This window comes from Podarcis filfolensis (genome assembly GCF_964270895.1).
Source record: "Podarcis filfolensis genome assembly, chromosome: 8".
NCBI classification, from domain to species: Eukaryota; Metazoa; Chordata; class Lepidosauria; order Squamata; family Lacertidae; genus Podarcis; species Podarcis filfolensis.
In genome coordinates, this window is record NC_139611.1 from 43408121 (window position 1) to 43429145 (window position 21025).

The 21025-nt window shown below is 50.3% G+C and overlaps 1 protein-coding gene and 1 long non-coding RNA gene across 11 annotated transcripts; one reads left to right on the forward strand and one right to left on the reverse strand.

Moving 5' to 3' along the window:
* Positions 1–667: 667 nt before the first annotated feature.
* LOC310768460 lies at positions 668–10775 on the reverse strand. 3 transcript variants are annotated; one of them, XR_014551330.1, is made up of 4 exons: positions 10642–10775; positions 9725–9901; positions 7323–7454; positions 668–763 (listed from the first exon to the last, which is right to left on the reverse strand). It is a non-coding gene; the product is annotated as an uncharacterized lncRNA (long non-coding RNA). The 3 variants fall into 3 exon arrangements; XR_014551331.1 differs by having other exon boundaries at positions 9725–9824; positions 10642–10734; XR_014551332.1 differs by lacking the exon at positions 10642–10775 and adding an exon at positions 10482–10565 and having other exon boundaries at positions 9725–9824.
* LOC310768406 (polycystin-1-like protein 2) lies at positions 7476–20362 on the forward strand. Of its 8 annotated transcripts, none has more exons than XM_083626421.1 (23): positions 7895–8761; positions 9138–9266; positions 9390–9475; positions 9777–9849; positions 10500–10555; positions 10775–10834; positions 11080–11241; positions 11374–11498; positions 11764–11893; positions 12428–12556; positions 12909–13116; positions 13236–13420; positions 13650–13880; positions 14425–14529; positions 14616–14773; positions 15116–15265; positions 15452–15654; positions 16104–16297; positions 17299–17443; positions 17531–17750; positions 17839–18025; positions 18807–18889; positions 19789–20362. In XM_083626421.1, the coding sequence occupies exons 1-23, from the start codon at positions 8329–8331 to the stop codon at positions 19805–19807; spliced, it is 3471 nt and encodes a 1156-aa protein (XP_083482547.1). In that variant the 5' UTR covers positions 7895–8328; the 3' UTR covers positions 19808–20362. The 8 variants fall into 8 exon arrangements, 6 of the variants coding, with proteins under 6 accessions (XP_083482549.1, XP_083482547.1, XP_083482545.1 ...); XM_083626419.1 differs by having other exon boundaries at positions 7929–8761; positions 11371–11498; XM_083626420.1 differs by having other exon boundaries at positions 7929–8761; positions 11371–11498; positions 14619–14773.
* Positions 20363–21025: the final 663 nt, after the last annotated feature.

Consider the following 21025-nt stretch of genomic DNA (forward strand, 5'->3'; position numbering starts at 1 on the left):
TGAAGGTGTGGGGCAGATATAAATGCTTGAACCTGTATCCTGAGCAGCCTGACAAACTTAAAGCAGATACAAGCCAAGGGGTTGTGCATGTCACTGTTTCCCCATGTATACATGGGTCTCTGAGCAGTGAAATGTTTGAACTAAGGACACACATTCATTTGAATCTCACCAACAAAGTGCAGCTACATTTCAAAAGCTTTCTGGGCTTTGGCAATTGGTTCAGCTGAATTGAGCAATGATTCACATCACTGCACAAATAGACCTTGGCATATGAGGGCAAGAAAGTGATTGATCCAAGTACATGCATCAGCTTTCAGAGTAACATTACACGACTTTGCCAATATGCTGAGTATTTGAGACGTGATCTCTAGTTCTTCACCTGCTCTTATTGACAAGGGAGATGAGTGGGAAAGGGGCCCCAACACATTCAGATACAAAAGTTGTATGAATTATGGGGTGTGTGTTTCTCTTTTTGCCTGATTATCCCCCTATGACAGCCTTGCCTTCCTGTCTTCTGTTTATTCAGTCACGGGAAATATTTTCAGGTTGAGGGGAGTGTGGAAAGCCATCATTTTCACAGGAAATGTGCATTTCTCTTTATTTTCCAGTTAAGCAAGTTAAACCACATGAGCTGGAGGGCAGCCCAACAGCCTCTTCATTTATTTACCATCAAGTTGCAGAGGGTTGGAATGGGCTGAGATAACAACAGGCCAGAGACGCACAGTCACGATGCTTCCATATCTGCACGGTGGCTCCAGCTTATCTGCAGTCATAAAAACAAAAATGTAGGTACGGTAGTTCTATTCCCTTCATTACAGCAATTCGCTTATTTGTTGAAAAATGACCTTAGTGTTGTTATCTGGGGCTTCTGGAAAACCCTCCAAGGAGTGGGGGGAGTGAGGAGGGGATGAATTTGCCCCCTTGTCTTTCAAACCATATTATGAGATTCTTTGGGGAGCAACAATATTTCTGCCCAACTCACCAATTCTGTGTTGAATTACTATAGTTATAAACGTTCACATGGGCCCAGGTATGAGTGCTACATCTCAAAGGCACCAATCCTTCTATTTCAAAACATATCTGAAAATTAGCTCTTAGATCTTCATGAATATGACTCCTCCTCTGCTGAAAGCCTTCCACACACCCTGTACCTAATATCTGCATTCCCAAATGTGAGGGGGTGTGACCTATCTGTCCCTTCTCTAGTAATTTACAGCTCTGTGGTCTTTAACCCCTTCATTTACTAACTAGCATAGGTATGCATTGTTAGCTTTGACTGCAAACAACTCCCACAATAATTACCCAGTTGAAATGGACAGCAACTTGGCCATAGAAAACATGGAGGTTACCAACTTGGCTCATGTTAGTGGTAACCAAAAATCCAATTGTACTTATAGAACAGATGATAGCAACAGCTGTAAAAACCAGACATGAAATCAATAAGCCCCTAAGTAGGATGCAACAGAACAATTTCCCTCAACCAGGCACCCTCCAGATGTTTTGAAGCACAACTTACATCTGTACTAGCTGGGGGTGGTGGGAGCTATAGTACAAAACATCTGGAGGACACCAATTTGTGGAAGGCTAGAACAGAGAATTATGCCTAAATAATTACACCAGCGAGGTCTACCTTATTTGCCATTTTGTCTTTTCCTCTACGTAGATCTGCTAATGAGAGGTAGTTGTTCTTGCTTAAGTCCTTTTACCACCTTCCAGAGTTACACTTTTATCATCTGTGTTTTGATGTCTTATGGAGTAGATTAAACCTTTCCTCAAGCTAGTTACTGTCCTTGTTCCTGTGGAATACTCTAGCAGAAAGCAGAAACTTCCTCTGACATACCAAATAAATAGTGGCTTATTACTAATAAGAGTGCTTCTGGGGCATGATCCTGCTGGAAATCATTCCATCAGCAACACCCTATACATGTGCTCAGGGCCCTTCAAATGCAACAAATATCTGACATGGATAAGCGGACATAAGGGAGAAGTGGTTGACTTAGCCAGGTAAGGAGAAGAGATGGCAGACTATTTTTCTTTCTGATGGTAATGCTGCTGACCTTTGTCTCTCTGATGTTTACTCCTCAAAAAACTCCCTCTCTCTCTCTCTCTCTCTCTCTCTCTCTCTCTCTCTCTCTCTGATGTTCTTATTCCTTAAGTAAAGATTATTTCCCTCTGCTTGTTAAACCACAGCCATTAAACCAACCAACTCTCTGCAGCAACCTTAACTATGTTGCTGCCCTTCCTTCTTGTTCACAGTTAAGCATGTGGTCTTATGACAGAGAAGGATCGATGGAATTTGGCTTTTGGGCTGAGGATTATGACCATTGTCAACTTTGTCATACAGAAGAATCTTCTCTGGCTAGACCTTTAAGCCCACTTTCTCATTCCTCCACATGCAAACTCCTCCATCTTGGCTGTGAGTCCTGAATGTCCTGATCCCTCCCTTGCAGAATTTTTTCCCTACCTGGCCTGGGAGGGTGGGCCCCTGACTGACTCTAGCTACAAAAGCTGAGGCTTCACAAAATATGAGGCTTCACAAAATATTATTGGGCTGAGGTATTGGGGGGTGGGGCGGCTTGCTCTTGGTTTTTCGTATCTTTAGTTTAGATCTTGTTGTGATTTATGTGGACATTGTTCTGTTTGGTTCTGTTCTGTGTATTTTTTTAATGTTTTGTTTATTGTTGTAATTACATATTCATGTTGTAAACCGCCTTGAGCGTGGTTTGAACTGTGGAAAGGCAGCATGCAAATAAAACTATGTATCTATGTGTGCATGTAGCTTACTTTCCCAGGTTGCCTTTATTGATGCCAATAATTGCCTAGCTGTTACCCACAGTAGGGCCTAGAAAATGCTCTTGATTTTCTCCAGGCAGGGATAGTTTCATACAGCAGCAGCCACGAGGCACTTGGCACCCAGTATATGTGCTCACCAGTGTGCCCCTTGTAATTTTCCTTTTGGGAGGGTGGGGTCACTTCCTATGACCCCCTCCCTCCCGCCTGCTTTTACAGTAACTCCTGCAGAAGGCCAGGCACACAAGACCTCAGCAATGTGTGGGTCCTGGGCCTGGAATGTTTTCTTTCATCTCTAATCGCTGCACTGAGGCTCATAAATCATGTAGCCAAGACAACAAGTAAAAACATGACTGTAATTTGTTTCTTCCTGGCCCATTTTTGGCACAGCAAAACCAGAGACTTTCTTGGCTGGGAATGATGATGACACCATAACAGAAAGCGAGTGAGTGGACATCAACCTGGTGACTCTTTCCCCACCTTCCCTGCTTTCTTTTTAGAGGTGCCAGGAGGTAGTAGGATGCTGACAGTTATCTCACTGCTGACCATGCTGGATAGAGAATAACACAATTAGCAACCGGATTGTGTGTGCGGGCCACTTCTTTGAGGGAAAGAACGTCATATTCATGTGTGTTTATTGTCACCAAAGGCAGCTGATCAGATGGTGGAAACAAAATTTTCAGATAAATGAATTAATATTTTTTATATTTTTCCTTTTGGAGATTGGAGGCAAAACAGGCCTGGTGGTGCAAGAAGTTTATGGATTGAAAAAAAGTTATGTTTTACATTATTGTCCTTATTTATATCACGTCCGCAGCAATCCTCTGCAGAATTAAGTGGAAGCAAACCTCACTGAACACAGTTATATTGACTTTGAGGCAAACATCCATGGGAATGGGCCACTGGATCCTAATTTCCTGAACCACAGGTGACATGTTCCTGCTCCTAAGTAGTTTAGTGTATGAGTTCAAAACTGTCTCCCATGAATACATAACAATTGATTGACTGTATTGTGATGGGCCACCTCATCCAGAACTGTTTCACAAAGTGGCTCTGGGAAGCTCTCAGATCAGAGCTGACAGAAAGCACCATCCCATGTCTGTCTCAAGCAAGTACACTCAGGCATTGACAGCTGGCCACCCCATTAGCCTCAAGCAGGCTTCACCACCGGATGCAACCAGATGTTGTGGACATGGCTCTCATAAGCCCCAGCATCATATGGCCATAGTGCCTGGGGTTCATGGGAGCTGAAGTCTGAAACATCTGAAGAGTGACAGGTTGGCAAAGACTGGCAATGCCACCACTTGAATGGGCTGTGCTGTTGGGCCAGTGCTACACAATCCGACATAATTCTTCAGTTACTATTAAAAAGAAAAGAAGAAAGATAGAAACTTTTTTTCCCCCTGAGAATGCCACTGCCTTTATGAGAACAGAGTTTTACACAACTCCTAGTTGGGAGTCCTGGGAAATAAAGGCTTGGGATGTGTGTGACTTACTCATTTCTGACTAGCCTGATAAGACCCAAGATGGACCCCACCACCACTGTTGTCTTCCTCCTACCCCTTTCCCTCAGTGGCTGTCAAAGAATATGAAGTGGGAGGGAATTCCACAGATCTCTCTTGGGCCTCAACTGAAACTCCCCATTCCATAGCTCACTGGAAGAAGAATGAGGAAAAACACATATTTATACCAGAGCCTGCCAAATGGAAAATTATAAAACAGTGGGGAGAGGAGCATGATTGACACACACATAAATAACACTTAGAATGAGACACGTTGTTTAAAAAGAAGGGAAGTTTTCTTTTCGCTCCATTCCTACTTCAGAAGTTATGACAAGCAACAGCTGACATCTTGTCAAAGTTGTTGGATCCAGTATGTCCCATTGAGTTCAATGGGCCTGCTCTTACGGCTGTCTGGATCCAGCACCTTATTTGCTGCCAATAGCTACAGCTGCTCTCTCCAACTCTTTTTCTGCATAACGTGAACTGGTGAAAATGTGCCTCCTTTAGCTTAATAGATAGTGGTATAATGGTAAATTCTGTAGTACAAGAGCTCATCTTGACACAGATAAATTTATAAGTGATGAGAATAAGGTGGTGCAATTGGGGCAGAGTGAGGCAGCTGCCTCAGGCAGCAGGGTGGGCAAAAGAAGAGGCAAGTGGAGCTCTCAGAGGGTGAGCTTGGTCTGGCAGATGACCATCTTCTGGAGTAGAAACAAGCCTTTTTCACTGCCTCTCTAATTTACACATAGTGGGCAAGCAATTCCATTGGTGGGCATTTAGCCCTCTCGGTCCCCCACCCTTCCCCAGTGCCACCTGTATCCCAAAGATTTTATAGCATAAAGGAAGGAAGGCAACACCTCTGCTATCTCTGTTATCTGCAAACAGAACATGCAGCCCCCAGAAAGGGAAATACAACAACCTTTCAAACATTAATTCAAAAGTAATTCCCAACTACAGCGTTTGAAGCTTTCATGATTTGCAATTGCACATTTAATTTTTTAAAAAATACACTTTTCCAACAGGACTAGATATGACAATGCTGCAAGCAAGCTATTTCTGGAACTCCGCAAGGCTATGGAAATGCAAAGCTCACATTGAATTTTAAGCAGATATTTTGCTTGTGTAGTAAGAGCATGGTTAGGATCTCTTTAAGCGGGTGACAGCAGGTGTTTATTTTAAATGCAGAACAGGTAATTTATTGGTGTTCCACCCATGTGCTCTGTTCCCTGCGGGTATCCGCCCTGGCCAAGGATAGTGTTCATGATTCATGTAATAAAACCAGTTTAACAAACCCGTTCTGGTGCCCAAGGTGAAAGAGTCCTACACGTGAGGTGTTTCACCATGTTTAAATGGCTGTTCCACTTTCATTACAGCCTTTTGGAAGCATAACAATGTCACAACTTTCCCCAAAGACTTTTTGAAAGATCTGTTAGTTGTGCCAAACTAGAGCCTAACAGCAACCTCCAGTATGTGAATAGTCCAGCATCATGTTCTCATGATGAAGAAGGTGGGCATCCCTACCCGCTGGATCCATGATGTGACTTGTATGGTTTTTGATGTTTTAATCTTCTTATTGACTTCATGTAATTTCAAGTCAGTATTTTGCTACACCCTGCTCTGGGATTATTTTAGTGAAGAGCAGAACATTTCCCCATCCCTGAGCTAAGCCCTGAATGTTATAGGAAGTGTGTGCCAATAATAATAATAATAATAATAATAATAATAATAATAATAATATATTTATTTATTTATATCCCGCCCATCTGGATGGGTTTCCCCAGCCATTCTGGGTGGCTTCCAAGAAAATATTTAAAATACATTAAAACATCAGTCAAATAATAATAATAATAATGCCTGTTTTGTAGCAATACACTCTGCCCAAGCAGGCCTCTGGCCATTACTCCCTTCATACCCACGACCAGGCTAGATTCAAGTGGGGGGAAACCAACCATGATGCCATTCATCTGTTGGCCAGAGCCAAGGCTAAATGGGTTAACCCGCAAGCCTTTGCTGGATTGCCAAGAGAGGAATCATCACCCGCTTCCTAGTCCTGCTCTTCAGCACCCTCTCGTGGGATATGTACACACAGCAGCTTAAAGTGGATTCAGTGCATCCACACATTGTCCTCATCCAAATGGCAGCCTGAATCCTACCCACAGCTGCTTTAATTTGGATTTCCCCAATATACAGATAACGCAGCAAAGGATATAAAGAAAATTTCGTAAGGGGAAAAAAGGCCAACATTGTGTGGTCGAGTATTTTTATTATAAAAAAAAACCTGGTGATGTTTTTTCTGGATGCCCTCTATTAATACCCTCTGTTACTAAGTCCTGTACTTTCATTGGCAAACTGCCTCCATGGGCCTGAGGCAACATACTTACTTTTTAAAAAACCCACTGTTTTGTGCAAGTGTGGTATATCGGAAAACTCGTATCTCAGAAATTAAAACAAATTGCCCAGTTCACAATGGGCCTCAGTTTTCCAGAACTCAGGGAGGATGGAGAATAACTAATTAAGAGAAAGGAACAGCAACAGGTTGATTTTGGTAGACAACCTGTTTATTGAACATTCTTCCTGATTTGTTTGTGGGAGGTTGTATGATACCTTATCAAGCATTTTTTTTTTATACCACACTCTCCAGGGCATTGCCCCAGCGCTTTCCTTACTGCAAAAATCCCTTTTTATTTGGAAGCAGCTTTCTTGTGTAAGAGGGCCCAATCCACTTGAACTGCGCCACCTGAATTTGCCAGGAATGTATTGAATCTCACGCACAAAACAGTAACAGCCTGGAAGTGGTCTCATTCTGGAGACAGGTAATTAATTAATTAATTAATTAATAATAATAATAATAATAATATTTTTATTATTATTTACACCCTTCCCATCTTGAACCATTAATGGTGTTTGTACTCAATTCTTTCCTTCTACTCTTGTCTCTGGTTGACCAGGTTTGCCAGGTTTTTGAAAAGGGAGGGAGGAATAAAAACCTTGTTTACTAAAAGCAAGGTGAGCACAGTCAAAAAAATTTACCTGCCTCCAGCTCCAGCCTGTTGTTGTCACAGGTCCTGTTGTTTTGCAAACCACACTTCCCCAGCCAGATGCATTCCTAGCCTCCCCTTCCTGCGAATGTGAGACTGGGGAGCCAATGCGAGAGCAATAAACCTGGGAGTGAGGAGGAGGAGAACATGGCAGCACAGTGAGAGAAGCAGGAGCAATTGGTATCACATCAACCTCATAACATTTTGGAGGGCATTATTTTATTTTATCGATTACGATAGGAACACATACTTTTGAGGGTAACTTTAATTATTTAACAAAACCCACATGCCACTTGATTGTAATAAAATATCTAAGTGGTTAATTAAAATTAAAGTCAAACAATAGGAGACTGTTAAAAACAGGAATTAAAAACATTCAAAAGATAACGTTCCTGTGTGCTGGTGGAGATCTTGAATTTCACTCAGATTTCTACAGCAGAACTGTTGCTATCTAACCACTGTGATCAAAGAAGCGCATTCAATATATGAGGCTGAAAGCAGGGGTTTCTCCCCAGAAAGGCTGCTGTGTGTTTGGACTATATTTTTAAAGGGAAACAACATGCAATAATGCAAAACAGCCAGGGACTCCAAGGTCACATTTGACATACATCAACCCTCTCCCAGCTGGTGCCCTGAAGATGCTTTGGACTACAACTCCCATCAGTTCTAGTATCACAAGGTTGTGCCAGCTGGGGACTAGGTGAGTGGTAGTCCAAAGGGTACCGGCTTGGGCAAGGCTGGTATGCATAATTTTAAAGAGAGAATAAAGTAGAGAAGCTTTCTCTGGTGATGGTGTCCACACTCTGTTTAAGATGGCAAAAAATAATGTCAAATTTCACTGGAACCTATTTCCAAAAAGATTGCAGATGTGATCTATTCCTATGTGCCCTCCCCACCACAATCTCGCCCCACAAGCTTTGTCATCCTCCTCTTCCTCCTAGAGTCAAATTTCCCTGCCCAGTGTTTGTGGAAGCTGCCCAGCTGCCCCCTTGATTTCCATGGGCAAACAGAGACACCGGGAGGGCTTGGCCTCTTCCTTCTCCTGTGTTTCATGTGGGCTTCTAGCCAGAGGAGCAAGCAGATCCCTGCTGGGACCATCTTGCCTATCCTGCCAGGTTGAGATGGCACTGAGGCGACAGACAGCTCCCGGCTTAGCCCTGCTGCTCTGGGTCCTGTGCAGCACTGCTGTGCCTGCCACCACGCCTGAGGCTGTGCTAAGGGAGCACCAAGGACATTGCTACCAGCTTGCTCAGGAAAGACTGGCTTTTGAGGATGCCCAGGCTGCCTGCGGCCGATGGGGAGGGCACTTGGCACAGGTCCCTTGGGAGGTGACAGGGACGTGGGGTGCTCTGAGAAGGAGGAGGGGGCAGCTGAGAGGGCCCTCTGGAGGCTGGTGGGTCTCCAAGGGCCCAACCAAGCCTGCGGTGGCAGGTAAGTCAGTCCTGTGGGGGCACCAGAGAGGGCTGGGCAGAGGTGGGAAGTTGTTTCTACTCCAGAGGGTGGAGGGTGCGTCCTGGTTTCTATCACAAAGGCCAGGTCCCTTTACACAGCTGGCTTGGCTGTGGTTAAAGGCTGGGATTTGGGGAGCCACATTGAGGGGCAGGGTGTGGAGGTGGGGGGCACTGTGCTGCAGAGAGCTGGCTCTTTTGCTTGTAGTGTAGAATTCTGCTTATTTTCATCTGCTCTGTCAAGGGCATACCACCCCGCTCTGCCTACTGTGGTCAGATCTTACAAGAGGGCAAGGCCCTCACCTTGCCCTGCCCAGCTTGCCGCCATGCCCATGGCAGCCTCTTGTGTCTTTGCCCAGGAGCCCAGCCTCATCTGCGTGGGGCTCACCATCAGCCCCCCACCTGCACCTTCCTCTCCAACCTGGGCTTGCTGCAGGAGGCTACCGGGCCAACGTGCCGCCAGAGGCATCCTTTCATCTGCGAATTTGGTGAGAGGCCAGCTGGGCTGCCAGGGTGGGATTGTGACACCCCCACTCCACCCCACCCCTGAGGACAGAGATTGCTCCTCCTGAGCCAGGAGGGGCTCCCTTTCAGGATGGTCCTTTTTGCAGGTCCTGTGGAGGGAGGTGAATGCCCAGTCAAAGTGGCCAGGAGTGCCAACAGCTCCAGGCCTTGGCAAAAACAGAAGGCTCAGCTGGTAGGTGATGGTGGCCAGTTCTCTTCCCTCCAAGTCCAAAGCAAATAAGCTTTCCCTCCTGCTGCCTGAAACCAAACTCCAGCAGATGCACCAAGGCAGAGGATGGGGGGGGGCAATAAAAATAGCCTGTCTGCCACCTCTTAGCCACCCTCCAGACAATTCCTTTGGGCATGATTCCTGGGCAAGCTCCTAACAGGGAACCCTTTGCCCTGCCCCTTCCAAGAAAGCCTATTGGGTGACATATCCTACCTGGCACAGTGGCACTGCTGTGTCCCACTCTTTTTTCTCTGTCTGCCTCCAGGATCTGACCTCCATGGGGCGGAGGCCACAAAGGCTCATGCGGCGGCATCTGGGTGATAAGCAGAAGTACCCAGGTGATGTGGGGATTTATTGACTTCTGAAATAATGCATTGAAGAGTAGGTCATCTGCAATTATAAGCAATTGTGAGAGGCTGATCATCTTGGGTCATTCTGCTTATTTTAACAAACCCTTTAAATGCCCTAAAATAATATTTGTGGGGCTGAAAGGGGTATTTTATCTTATTTCTCATAGACCATCTTTTCCAAAAGATTGTAGATGTCAGCACAACCAAAAGATATGCTTTCAGTCTGCCTGTACAGTATTACAACTCCAACATTTACCAATGGTATTTGTTTAAGCTGTGCCCAAGGGGCAAGGCACCCATGATGGTAACTGTTTTTAACAAGTTTTATTTCAGATAAACTTTTATTGCCATGTTCTACCTCTTCCATGGAAAGAGCCTGAAGCAATGCTCAGGATGAAAATAAGCAACTGTAATGATGTAAAAGCGGGAATATAACTAGTAGCCAGCGGTTCCCTTATCATGAGGCTGATCCTTTTGCCGGTCACGGCAGTGGTTTTCCCCTGAAAGGAAGCAGCTTGTTGTTGAGACAGGCTCACCGCAAGGAGTTTGTGTTTATGGAGGCCAAAATGCCTGTTTCTGTGTAGGGGGACCCTGAGGGGAGAAAAGACTCTTGCTCATACTTCTCCTCTTGCCTCCAGAGACATCAGCAATCAGGGAGGCCTTGCAGGATGTTGTTCCCAGGACCTGGCAGCAGGTAAAAGAGCCCCACTAGGAGGGAGTATCTGGGGAGGGGACCCCCTTCAGCCCAGCCCCATTGAGGCCCACAGCAGAGCCACCAACCTTCCTCTGGCTCAAGACAGCCAACCTCTCTTCTGGTGGTTAGCACAGGCCTTATGTAGGCCGGGAATCCCTTATTCAGTGATCTGCATTTGCCTGCCAGCATTTGAGCCCAAACTCCTGATTCTGCCTGCAGGAGCTGCTCCAGCGACTGACACTGCCGGTGAACAATGGTGCCTGGAGTGCCTCTGAGCTGGTATGATTGGGCCCATGGGGAGGGCGGATGCCCCAGAAGGGACTGAGCCCCAACTCCAAAGGCTGTGTAGCTCCCATGGGGAACCTGAAGAAAGAGTCAGGCCAAGTCCTAAGAAGCTCTTTCCTCCAAGAGAGGTGATGGGGAACATCTCATGGAAGGAGTCGAGGGACCCCCATTAGTGCTGAGGGTCTTGGGCAATGCATGGGCATGGAGGAACATTAACATTATGTGCCTTTGTGTGCCAGGAAGAGGAGGTGGGGTTTCTTCAGGCTGTCAGTGAGGACCTGCTGAAAAGGAGGCCTCCAGCCTCCCCACACTGGCACCTCCTCAACCTCCTGGCAGTCCATGGCACCAGCCGGCTCCTGCAGGTCATTCTGGGCCCCTGCTCACCCAACGTCAACATCCAGGTGAGGATATGCCACACTCCCAGGTGCCCTGGTGGGGAGGGACAGGCCGGTGCATGGGTCCCTTCATCCCATATTGCCCCATCTTGGATGGAGATTGAGTCCCCAGTAACTGCCCACTTCTCCCTCCAGCAGCATGAGGCCCTGACTGGCACCCTGATGCAGATCCTTCACAAGCTGGAGCAAGCTCTTCAGGAACTGGGGGGCAGCAGTGATGCCATCACCATGGAGACGCCTCTCATCAGCATCTATACACACAGGTAAGCTACCAGGCTTGCAGCCACTGGGTAACGGGGAAGGTAGGAAGCTTGACTGGTCTGGGAAGGGAAGGGAGAAAGATCTTGGCAGGAAGTGTCCAAGAGAAAAGGCCTTGAGGTAGCCATCTGCCCTTCCCTCATCATGGCAGCTGGCTCACATTTGCCTGGCTGTCCTGCAGATTGGCAACTCTCCTGAGGCACCCTGATCCCAGGCACCATCTGCTGTGCCCTGGCTCTAACCCTAACTCTCTTTGTCTCCCTGGCTCAGGGTGAACTCTTCCAGGCTGGGCAATATGGCGTTCTCCTTCCCTGGCAACCCATGGGCAGCCAGAGTCATTTTGCCAGAGCAGTCTGCGCTGGGCGCCGTCATGCCACAGAATATCCCAGTGGATGTGCAGGTCAGAGGGAGCAGGAGTGTGTGGCTGGCCCTCTCCTTTGGACTGGGCACAGGGGCCTTCCCTTTCCATGAAACGCAAACTCTCCTCTGGCATCTGCTGCTACCCCAGGAGGAGAAGGAAGGCAGAGAGCACCCAGGCAACGAGTCACTTGCTGTGCTGTGGAATGCATGGGGGCCCAGCACTCAGAAGTGACTTGGCTCCTTCAGATCAGCCTAATGATGCACCCAGAGGCATCTTCCCTCCCTCCCTCTTCTGGAGCCTCATGCTTCTGGGTTGGACTCCAAACATTTCATGACACCCCCCTTGCCAACACCCCTGCAACCAAGGCCCCCTGACTTGGCCCCACTCAATCTACCTACCCAGTGCTTCCAACAGTAAGCAGCCATGTTTCCAAAAATGGGGAGCAGAGCGTGAGGGGGGGGAGCGCCCAGCCATCCTGCCGAGTGTGGCCATGTGGCCGAGCAGGCATGGCTGGTGGGTCAGGCCCCCTCAGCAGTGGCGCTGCCCTTTCTTCTTCTCTCCCTCTCTCTTTAGATGGTGAGCTTCCTGGGCAGCCCCTTTCCCCCGAGCTCTGGGGAAGGGGTCACAGGAGCTGTAGCTGAACTGAACCTCCTTTCTGAGGGCAGCCAGATCAGCGTTAGCAACCTGAGCACCCCTGTCCAGGTATGTCCTGCCTAGAGACTTTGGGCTGAGTGGAGCCTTCCTCCCTGTAAGGGGGTGGGCTATTGAGCATCTCCAGAGGGCAAGGACAGCCCTCCAGGATCATTTCTCATGGCACGATCTCACAGTGTGGAGATCAGCTGGATTAGCCACCAGGTAGGCCAGCCGCTTAGCCTGGGAGAGCCTACAGTACAGGGTCTGGTCTCTCTGTCATCATCCTTCCCTCTCTCCCACCGCAGCTCACCTCCATCAGTGAGGCTGCCTCTGCTCCGGGTGAGAGCCTGAGGCAGCTGCTCATCTCACCGTGGTGGTGCAGTAGCAGCCAGTGACATCCTGCTCTCTTTTCCCATCCCAGATTTTCCTGCCCCGGGTTGGGCCTACAGCCCCTGCAGAGCCAGCTGCCTTCCTCTCTCCAGGGGAGGCCCTCCTTCTGACTGCGAACGTGACATGGACAGGGGGATCCCTGATGATCCACGCTCACCTGGACCCTGTGGGGCCTCTGGAGCTCTTCCTGCAGCCAAGCGAGCAACTCCGGGAGCCCATTGAGCCCAACGTTGGCCTGGGTATAGCAGGGGGACAGAAGAGCTGGCTTCTGCTTCCACTTTCGGCCTGGGGAGTGTGAGGACCTCTTCCTAAAATGGTTTCCCTTTTGTGTCCCCCCCCCCCGCCCCATCTCCTGCAGATGGCTACACTTGGCTAGTGAAGGAGGAAGTTCTTCGTGACCTGAGAGGAGCCCTTCAGTTCCTGGTGGTGCCACTGAACCTCTCTGCCAGCCAGGGTCCTGCCACCTTACATGTCAGCACCTATGGGATCCAGTGCGTCTCCCGGCACCTGCCTGATGCCCAGTGGCAAGAGGCAGGCTGCAAGGTGAGTCTTGGCGTTCAAGAAACAAAGGGAATCTGGGTACCTTGCGCCCCCTACTGCCAGAGGCAGGGAAGAATCAGAATAGCAGCCTCTGGTCCTTAATAACACTTCTATCCCATTTCAAGACCATACTACCTGTTTCTTTATTTAAAGCATCTGGATCTCTGTTTTGTGAGAAATATCCAAGGTGATCTGCTGCCCAGAAGTGCCCTTAATCCCACCCTGTTTGCAGGTAGGAGAGAGCAGCAGCCTGGCGGAAGTCCACTGCCTCTGCACCCACCTCTCCTTCTTTGGCAGCAGCTTCTGGGTGGCGCCAGTCCAGCTGGATGTGGTGCGCACAGCAGAGTACTTTAGCCAGGTGAACAAGAACCCAGTTCTGGTCGTGGTCCTGGGAGTCGTCTATGCCCTCTACTTGGTGGGGGTGGCCTGGGCCCGCTGGTTGGATACACGCCCCCTGCACCAGGTAAGTTGCTGGGGGGTGAGAGGGCCGGAGGTAAGGGGGGGGGGGCCTGGCAGCAAGCAGCACAAACTCACAGGCCCTTGGCAGCTCTTAGGTGGTGATGCTCCCAGAAGGGCAGGTCATGCAGCAACAGCCGTCATTTGGAGACTGAACTCTTGGAGGGTCTCCAGCTGCTCTCCCACACCATGTGGAGAGGAAAGGACTCTGATCTCCTCACCCCCACCCCCACCCCTAAAGGGTGTGGCTGGCTAGGGACGGGGAAGGCTTCTTATTTGCTACAAATGGTCATGACTGCATTTTGCTCTCTATAAACATACAGCTGAGTGAGATGCAGCTAACTCTGTTCTGTCTAACGATTCCATGTGGATTTAAGGTTTGCACATCTCTTTGCCAGCAAAAGAGATCCCCTTATTCTGGTCTTCACTGGGGCCACGTGGGAAGGACAACTGTATGTATGGGGCCTCAGTGCTCTCTGCTCTCCTGCGCTGCTCCGTGGCAGAGCATGACCCTAGAAACGCCACCCCTCACACCCCTCTCCCTCTCCCAGGCAGGGCCAGTCCTCCTGTCCGATGATGATCCCTGTGCCCAGTATGGCTACCTGCTCCAGATCTGCCTGCATGGCCAGCAGAAGGCCCCCGGAAGCAGCCCATGTGTGAGTGGTCTGCCCTGAGTGATGGAGGGGGTGGAGTGGGGTGCCTGGTCTTTGCCCCAGAGCTCACCCAGCCCTTTCATCTCCAGCAGGTCTGCATCTGCCTGCAGGGATCGTCTGGTGTCAGCAAGCCTCGGCGCCTGCCCCTGGATGCCAGCCTCTTCCTCCTACGGGAGCCATACCCACTGGGAGAGCTCCAGAGCATTTGGTTGTGGCAGGAGCCCCACTCCGCCCCACAGCTGCCCTGGTCAGTCTGCCCAGAAGTAGGGTGGGTGACATCCCACTTGGAGACATTGTGCTGGCATGCGGACACTGCCCACCTCCCATGGCTTGGCTCTGGGGTGCCAGCCTGCCTCTGCTGGACATGCCACAATTCTCCCTCTCTCTGAATGGGGCAGAGGTGGTTATTGTGTCAGGGTGCCCATCCTCAGGTACCCTGAGGAGGTGGGGCTGGAGGGGGTCACCAGCACACCTGGCACTCGTCCAGCAGGGAAGCCTCTTGCTTCTGCCTGACAGGACTTTCTTCTAAGTGGGGCACTAAGAGCACCAGCCTCCTTCCTGGCACTCATTACCCATCCCCTTCCCTCAGGCATATCGCCCACATCACAGTGCGAGACCTGCAGCAAAGTAGGAGGTTCCATTTCTCTTGCCAGCCGTGGCACATCCCAGCAGCAGGGGCCCCACACAGCACTGCCCAGCATTTCCTAGCAGCTCCACAGCACCAGCCAACAGCATTCTGGTAGGCTTACCAAGAGATGGGGTCTGTTTGGGTGTTCTCAGCCCCCACCTGCCCACTGTGCATGAACTTAGCAGGGATCTCTGAACCGCCTCCTCCCAGGCAGAGCTAGAGACTCCAACTGTCTTCCTCCTCATAGCCTGGCCTTGGGTGCTGCTCCCACCCACCCATCTACTGCTCTCTCTGCAGGCCCATCTTCCGGCAAAGGACTCTGAGCGGTCTTCGGGAGGAGCACACAGTGCTGACAGTGCTACTGACCCGAACAGGCCACGGGCGGCCCGTCACGCGGGTCCAGGGCCTCTCCTGCGGCTTCTGCCTCCTCCTCTGCTCTGCCCTTGTGAGCCTCATGTTCTGGGAGGTGCCCCATGATTCACCCGAGCTCCTGAATGTTGGTAAGGGTTGTGCCACATGGGATATCTCCCAAGGGCCACTGGCATGGAAAAGGGGGCTGTGCAACTCCTCTGCTCCAACTCCTGCCAGTGGAGGAAAGTCCCTCTTGCCACAACTGGAGGGACAAACACAGTCATACCCTTTGGGCCGGCAGGAGGGAGGTTCATGTATTAGGACTTTGGAAGAGCCTGGGTGCAGCTGGATCAGGCCAACTGCAGGTGGGATCTAGCCTAGCATCATGCTTCTCACACAATGGCCACCCGATGCCTCCTGGGAAGCCCACAAGCAAGGCTCCTCTCCTACATTTGATCCCCCACCCCCTGAATCCAGAGGTATCCTGCCTCTGATTGTGCAGGTAGCAGTTGGTGCCTCCTTCCAGCGTCCCTGGGGCACAAAGAGTGGTGGCTGGTAGGTCCACTTGCAGGCACTTTCCCCCCCTGTTGATACACAGGCGGCTGCTTCTCCCTCTCCTGGAAGGACATCATGATCAGTGTGGAGAGTGCCTTGATTACCTTCCCCGTCAACTTGCTCCTTGTATTCATCTTCCGCCACGCTGAACCACGCAGGAGCCATGCAAAGCCCGGCCTGGCAACGTCTGTGCTCAGTGCCCCTGCCAGCCCAACAACCCTGGACACTGTGCATGAGGTAGGGACAAGAGCTCTCCAGGACCCAGGACATTTTCCCCATTGTGCCTCCCCTTGGAATAAGGTCAAGGCTGAGTTGGCAGTGGACAAGAACCCCCACCCGATCCCCAGCTACCTCTCCCTCAAGCCGCATGTCTCCCAGGATCCTTCTTGCACCAGTGAACTTGGTCCCAGGGAGACGTTTTTGCATTTGCAGATACAGCAAGCACTGGCTTGCCAGAGATTTTTCTCTGTGGCACTTATGGGATGGCTTTTAATAGGTAAGAGAGGATATGTTAATGGCAATTTATCCCTCCAGGTGCCCACATTTGTGGGCTGAACATACAAAGAGATCAGCTTATCGCTTTGTTTAAAACACGGGGCTGAGCAGAGTTCAAAGTCTCATCCTCAGCAGAAAAATAGAAAGCATAGGAAAATGCTGTGAAGCATTCATTAAATTCAGTCCAGCCACAAAGCAAGCTGGTTGCCCCTTAACAAAGAACCAGACACAGACTGAGAAGTAAGTTTAAAATATGTTTACTTATTCATAGTCATGCAATTGTTCTCAGCAGCAACAGCAGTAAAATAAATGCAGGCAAAATACTTATATTTACAGTATGAACAGCTTGAGGCATGTGGCCAATTCTGGAACGATAGGATATATGTCTGCTCCATCACTGGCTGAAGAGAAAAGAGAGAGGGAAGGAACAGGAAATACTTTGATTCTTCATTTCCAAGAGAGGAGGGAAAATGACCTCACACAGAACCGTCTCTACCAATTACATTTCTATGGTCCAAGTCTCTCTATCAATAATGTGACCCTATGGTCTTAACCCCTTCACATGCTAACTCACAAAAATATGCATTGTTAGATTTGGCTGCAAATCTCCCACAGCACTTCTCCCATCTGCTACATCTTCTTGTGCCCAGCTTTGCCCACCTTACCCTCAGCCTGTTGGGTGCATTTGTGCCCCAGTTGCCTGCCACTCTCCCGTCTATCCGTGCTTGTCTTTCCCTCCCTAGAGCCTGCGCGGGGCAGTGGAGACGCTGAGCAAAGCCAGCAAGCAGAGCCAACAGCTGCTACATCCCGACATGAACCTTGAGGAGCTTCTGCAGTGGCTGGCTCGTTTTATCCACCCTGATCCTGGGGAGGAAGAGGAGGCAGCAGGTGAGAGCCCAGCCATGCCTGCCTGCCTGCCTTGGGCAGCACTGCTAGACCACCAGAGGATGGTGACGCTGCGGCTTCTGCTTGCAGGGAGGGAGCCCAAGATCTCCAGTGTGGCGCCCAGCCCTGATGCGCTGCACCAGACCTACTGCAACCGCTACCTCCTCCTGAAGCTGCGGCACATCTCCCGTCTCCTGGGGGAGCTGGAACCAGGAGTCCCAACAGCCAAGCACCCTCCGGCTCTGCAGCAGCGCGTGGAGGAGATGGCCAGGCGTCTCGAGCTAGCAAGCCCCATCCGGTCTCGCTCCATGTAGGTAGCTCAGACAGGCTCTGTGAGCAGGCAGGGAAGCCTACCTTGCAGAGCCTCTTCCTCATGCCTTCCTCTTGTTCCTCCACAGCCGAAGGTGGCACTTGCCCTGGTGGGGCGCCTGGGTGGGGTGGGCCCTGCTGGTCTCCCTCAGCGCAGTGGCCACCTTCTTCTCCTTGCTCTATGGCTTCCACTATGGCAAGGAGAGCACCAAACGCTGGCTCATCTCCACTGCCATCTCCATGGGCCAGGCCCTCTTCGTCCTGCAGCCCCTCAAGGTACTTCCCAGCCAGGCTGAGCAAACCCAGCATTCCTGGGGGGCCTTCTCACGGGAGGTCGGGTTGCCAGACCTCTAAGTCTGATCTGAAGTCTTCAGGTTTGCCTAGTACCCTCCAGGTGGCAGGTGAAGGGCTTGAATCGTTAGATGGGTGAGAGTTCCAATGGTGTGTGTGTGTGTACACAGAAAACTGTGTATAGAGTGTGCACACTTTGGACCAGCAGGAGCTGGATGCAAATTATAGCACAGACACTCTGGGGGACTACCTCCACTCTTCTCCTAATTAACCTCTGTCTCTAGGACCCTTGTGACTATACCAGGGTCTGTGCCTCTGACACCACCAGGGGCAGCCCCTAGGTCTCAGGTCTGGGCCCTGAAATCTCAGGGTCTGTGATACTCCTCAACTGGCAACCCGTAGGGGAGGGGACATCTCAGCAGCAGCAGCAGAAATTACGGTGCACATACTTCTTCCTCATCTCAAGTATGTGTCTGCCACCTGCCTGCCTGTCTGCCTGCCTGGGACAGGTGTCTGGCATTGGAGCACTGCAAACACCCACTGCATCTCCTCTTTTCTTCCCATGAATTTCAAGGGGGTGGGGGAGAATTTAACCAAAGCACCCTCACACATACACCAGTTTGTTGTGGTGTTTTGGCACAAAGTGAGGGGCTTGGCTCATCTGGAGAAAGGGAAGCCTACAGATGCTCCCTCTGTTTTATGGATGGGGGGGGCAAAATGGCTGTGGATCCTGCCCATCCCTCTTCTTCCATGAAACCCACTGCAGGTGATAAGCTTTGCCATCTTCTGTGCCCTGATACTGAAGAAAGCAGAGGATGAAGATGAGGCAGCCCTGGACCTGGAAGACCGGTAAAGGGAGGAAGGAGGCTTGCAGAAGTTGAAAGGCAGGATGAATTGAAGGAGGGAAAGGGAAAGGGGCCTCTCCAGAGAGGGTTGGGGCCTGGACTGCCTCCAAGTAGAGAAGGGCAAAGGTGGCACTGAGAATGCCCTGCACCCACTGCAGAAAACAAACTCAAGTTCAAAAAATTCCTTTCACGACAGTGGCCAGGCAAGAGGAAGGGTTTTCAGTACTACGTCTGTTCCCTCTTCCACCTCCCGTAAGGGAAGGTTATGCACACACAGAGAAGAATCACGCCTCTCCACTTTGGATTGGCATGACTAGGAGCCCACCTGGACCATTCCTCTGCTGCTTTGAGTGGCCCGGCAAGGCATGCAGACTTGGTGGAGGAATCCAGTTGCTGGTGTGGGCACCTCTGGTTGCCAAGAGCAGGTAGCCCAGGGCCCGCTCTGGGAGACTCAGAGGATGCAGAGTGGCTACACTAGGCATCTCCTGGGCTTGCTAAACAGGAAGGAAACACATTGAACTGAAGCCCCTGCAAGGGCAGGACTGGGACTGTCCCCTGTGGAAGGGGAGAAGATTGGGGAGGGACTAAAAGGTAGTGACTGGCATGTGCACAGTGGGGGTGGAGAGGAGTCACCACCCAGTGGCAGAGCAGCTGCTTTGCAGGCCCCCTGCCTTCCTAACTCTTGACACTCCCCATTAAAAAGATCTCGAGTAGTCTCTCTTTGCTCGTGGCCTTGAAACACCACTGCCAGTCAGACTAGAGCAGACATATTAGGTTACCAGTAATTTAACCATCCTAAGGGACACTGCAGCTCCAGGACTGGGGCCAAGGGAGTAGAAAATATGCTGGGAAGCAGTCCTAGGGCCCCATCCTGACCCACGTCTTCGACCTCTGTGATTGCAGGCTGTGCTCTTTCCAGTGATGGGAGGACATCTTTCTGCGAGGGCACCTTGGCTTTTGCCACACCATGTGCCCAAGACCTCCAATCAGCCTCTCCAACATGATGTCACCCACACCTGTACAAAGGCCAGGACCATCTCTCTGGAGGAACGGGAGGGCACAGCATGGGAGGGGGGCAGCGAAGTCCCATTCTGTAACCTGCCAATGGAGCCAACCCTGAACTCACTGAGTGTTGAAAGAGTTGGGATGCAACTCAGCTTGCTGAGGGTTCGCATGAGGTTAAAGTGGATAGAGAAGGGAACCTCCAAGATTGTCTAACTGCCCTTTGATCTCTGTGATGACCTTTCCTTTACTATTAGACTGATATTCTTAGGGTTCCTGACAGTGACCAAACTTCCTGCTTCCCCCTCTTCCTTCTGAAGCTGAAGGAGAGAGGACATCTATGGATGTATCTCTGCCGAGAGTAAAGAGCAAGCATGACTCCCTTGTAGCTTTAAGATTAATTAGCTAAAACTAGGAACTCTTTTCTATCCAAGTATATATTTCTTATAATAAATGGAGCTTTATTATATTCCAATTTTAAGTACTCTGTGTGTGATTGCAATGAAGGCAAGCCTCCTCTCCCCAGTAAGAAGTCCATGTGTGCTGTGTGCTATCTTGCAAAGTGATTCAGCACTAGGCGCGGCCCACACCGAATAAATGGCAGGCTACAGTTCAGTGGTGTCCATGGAAGCTCTCTTTCACTCTCTGAGGACTTCATGATTGGCTTCTCAGGGGCCCAGGCCCAGATCCAGACACCCATTCCCACTTCAAACGCCGTGGTGGCCCCCTGGCAGTGACATGCAGTAAATTGTAAAACCTCATGTGGCTGGCTGGAGGCTCGCCAGCACTTGTCCAGAAGAATCATAGAACTGTAGTGTTAGAAGGGACTGTGAGGGTCATCTACTCCTACCTCCTGAGGAATCCCACTAGCACAACCTCCCTGGAAGGAGGGTCCCTTCGCCTCCGTTTAGAAACCTCTAATGAAGGGGAGTCTGTCACCTTCCTGTCTGCCCCACTCCCCAACCCCTTGAAATCCCATTTCTTGTCACCCGAACTGCTTGGTTATCATACTGTTCTTTGGAGCAAGAGGAATGGGATGTGCCACCTGGGCTCTCAACATTTGCGTGCCAGCGTGCCTTTTATGCAGCAGACAATGCAGTTGCTCCTCCTTTCTTCCTCGCAGGGGTGCAGACAATGG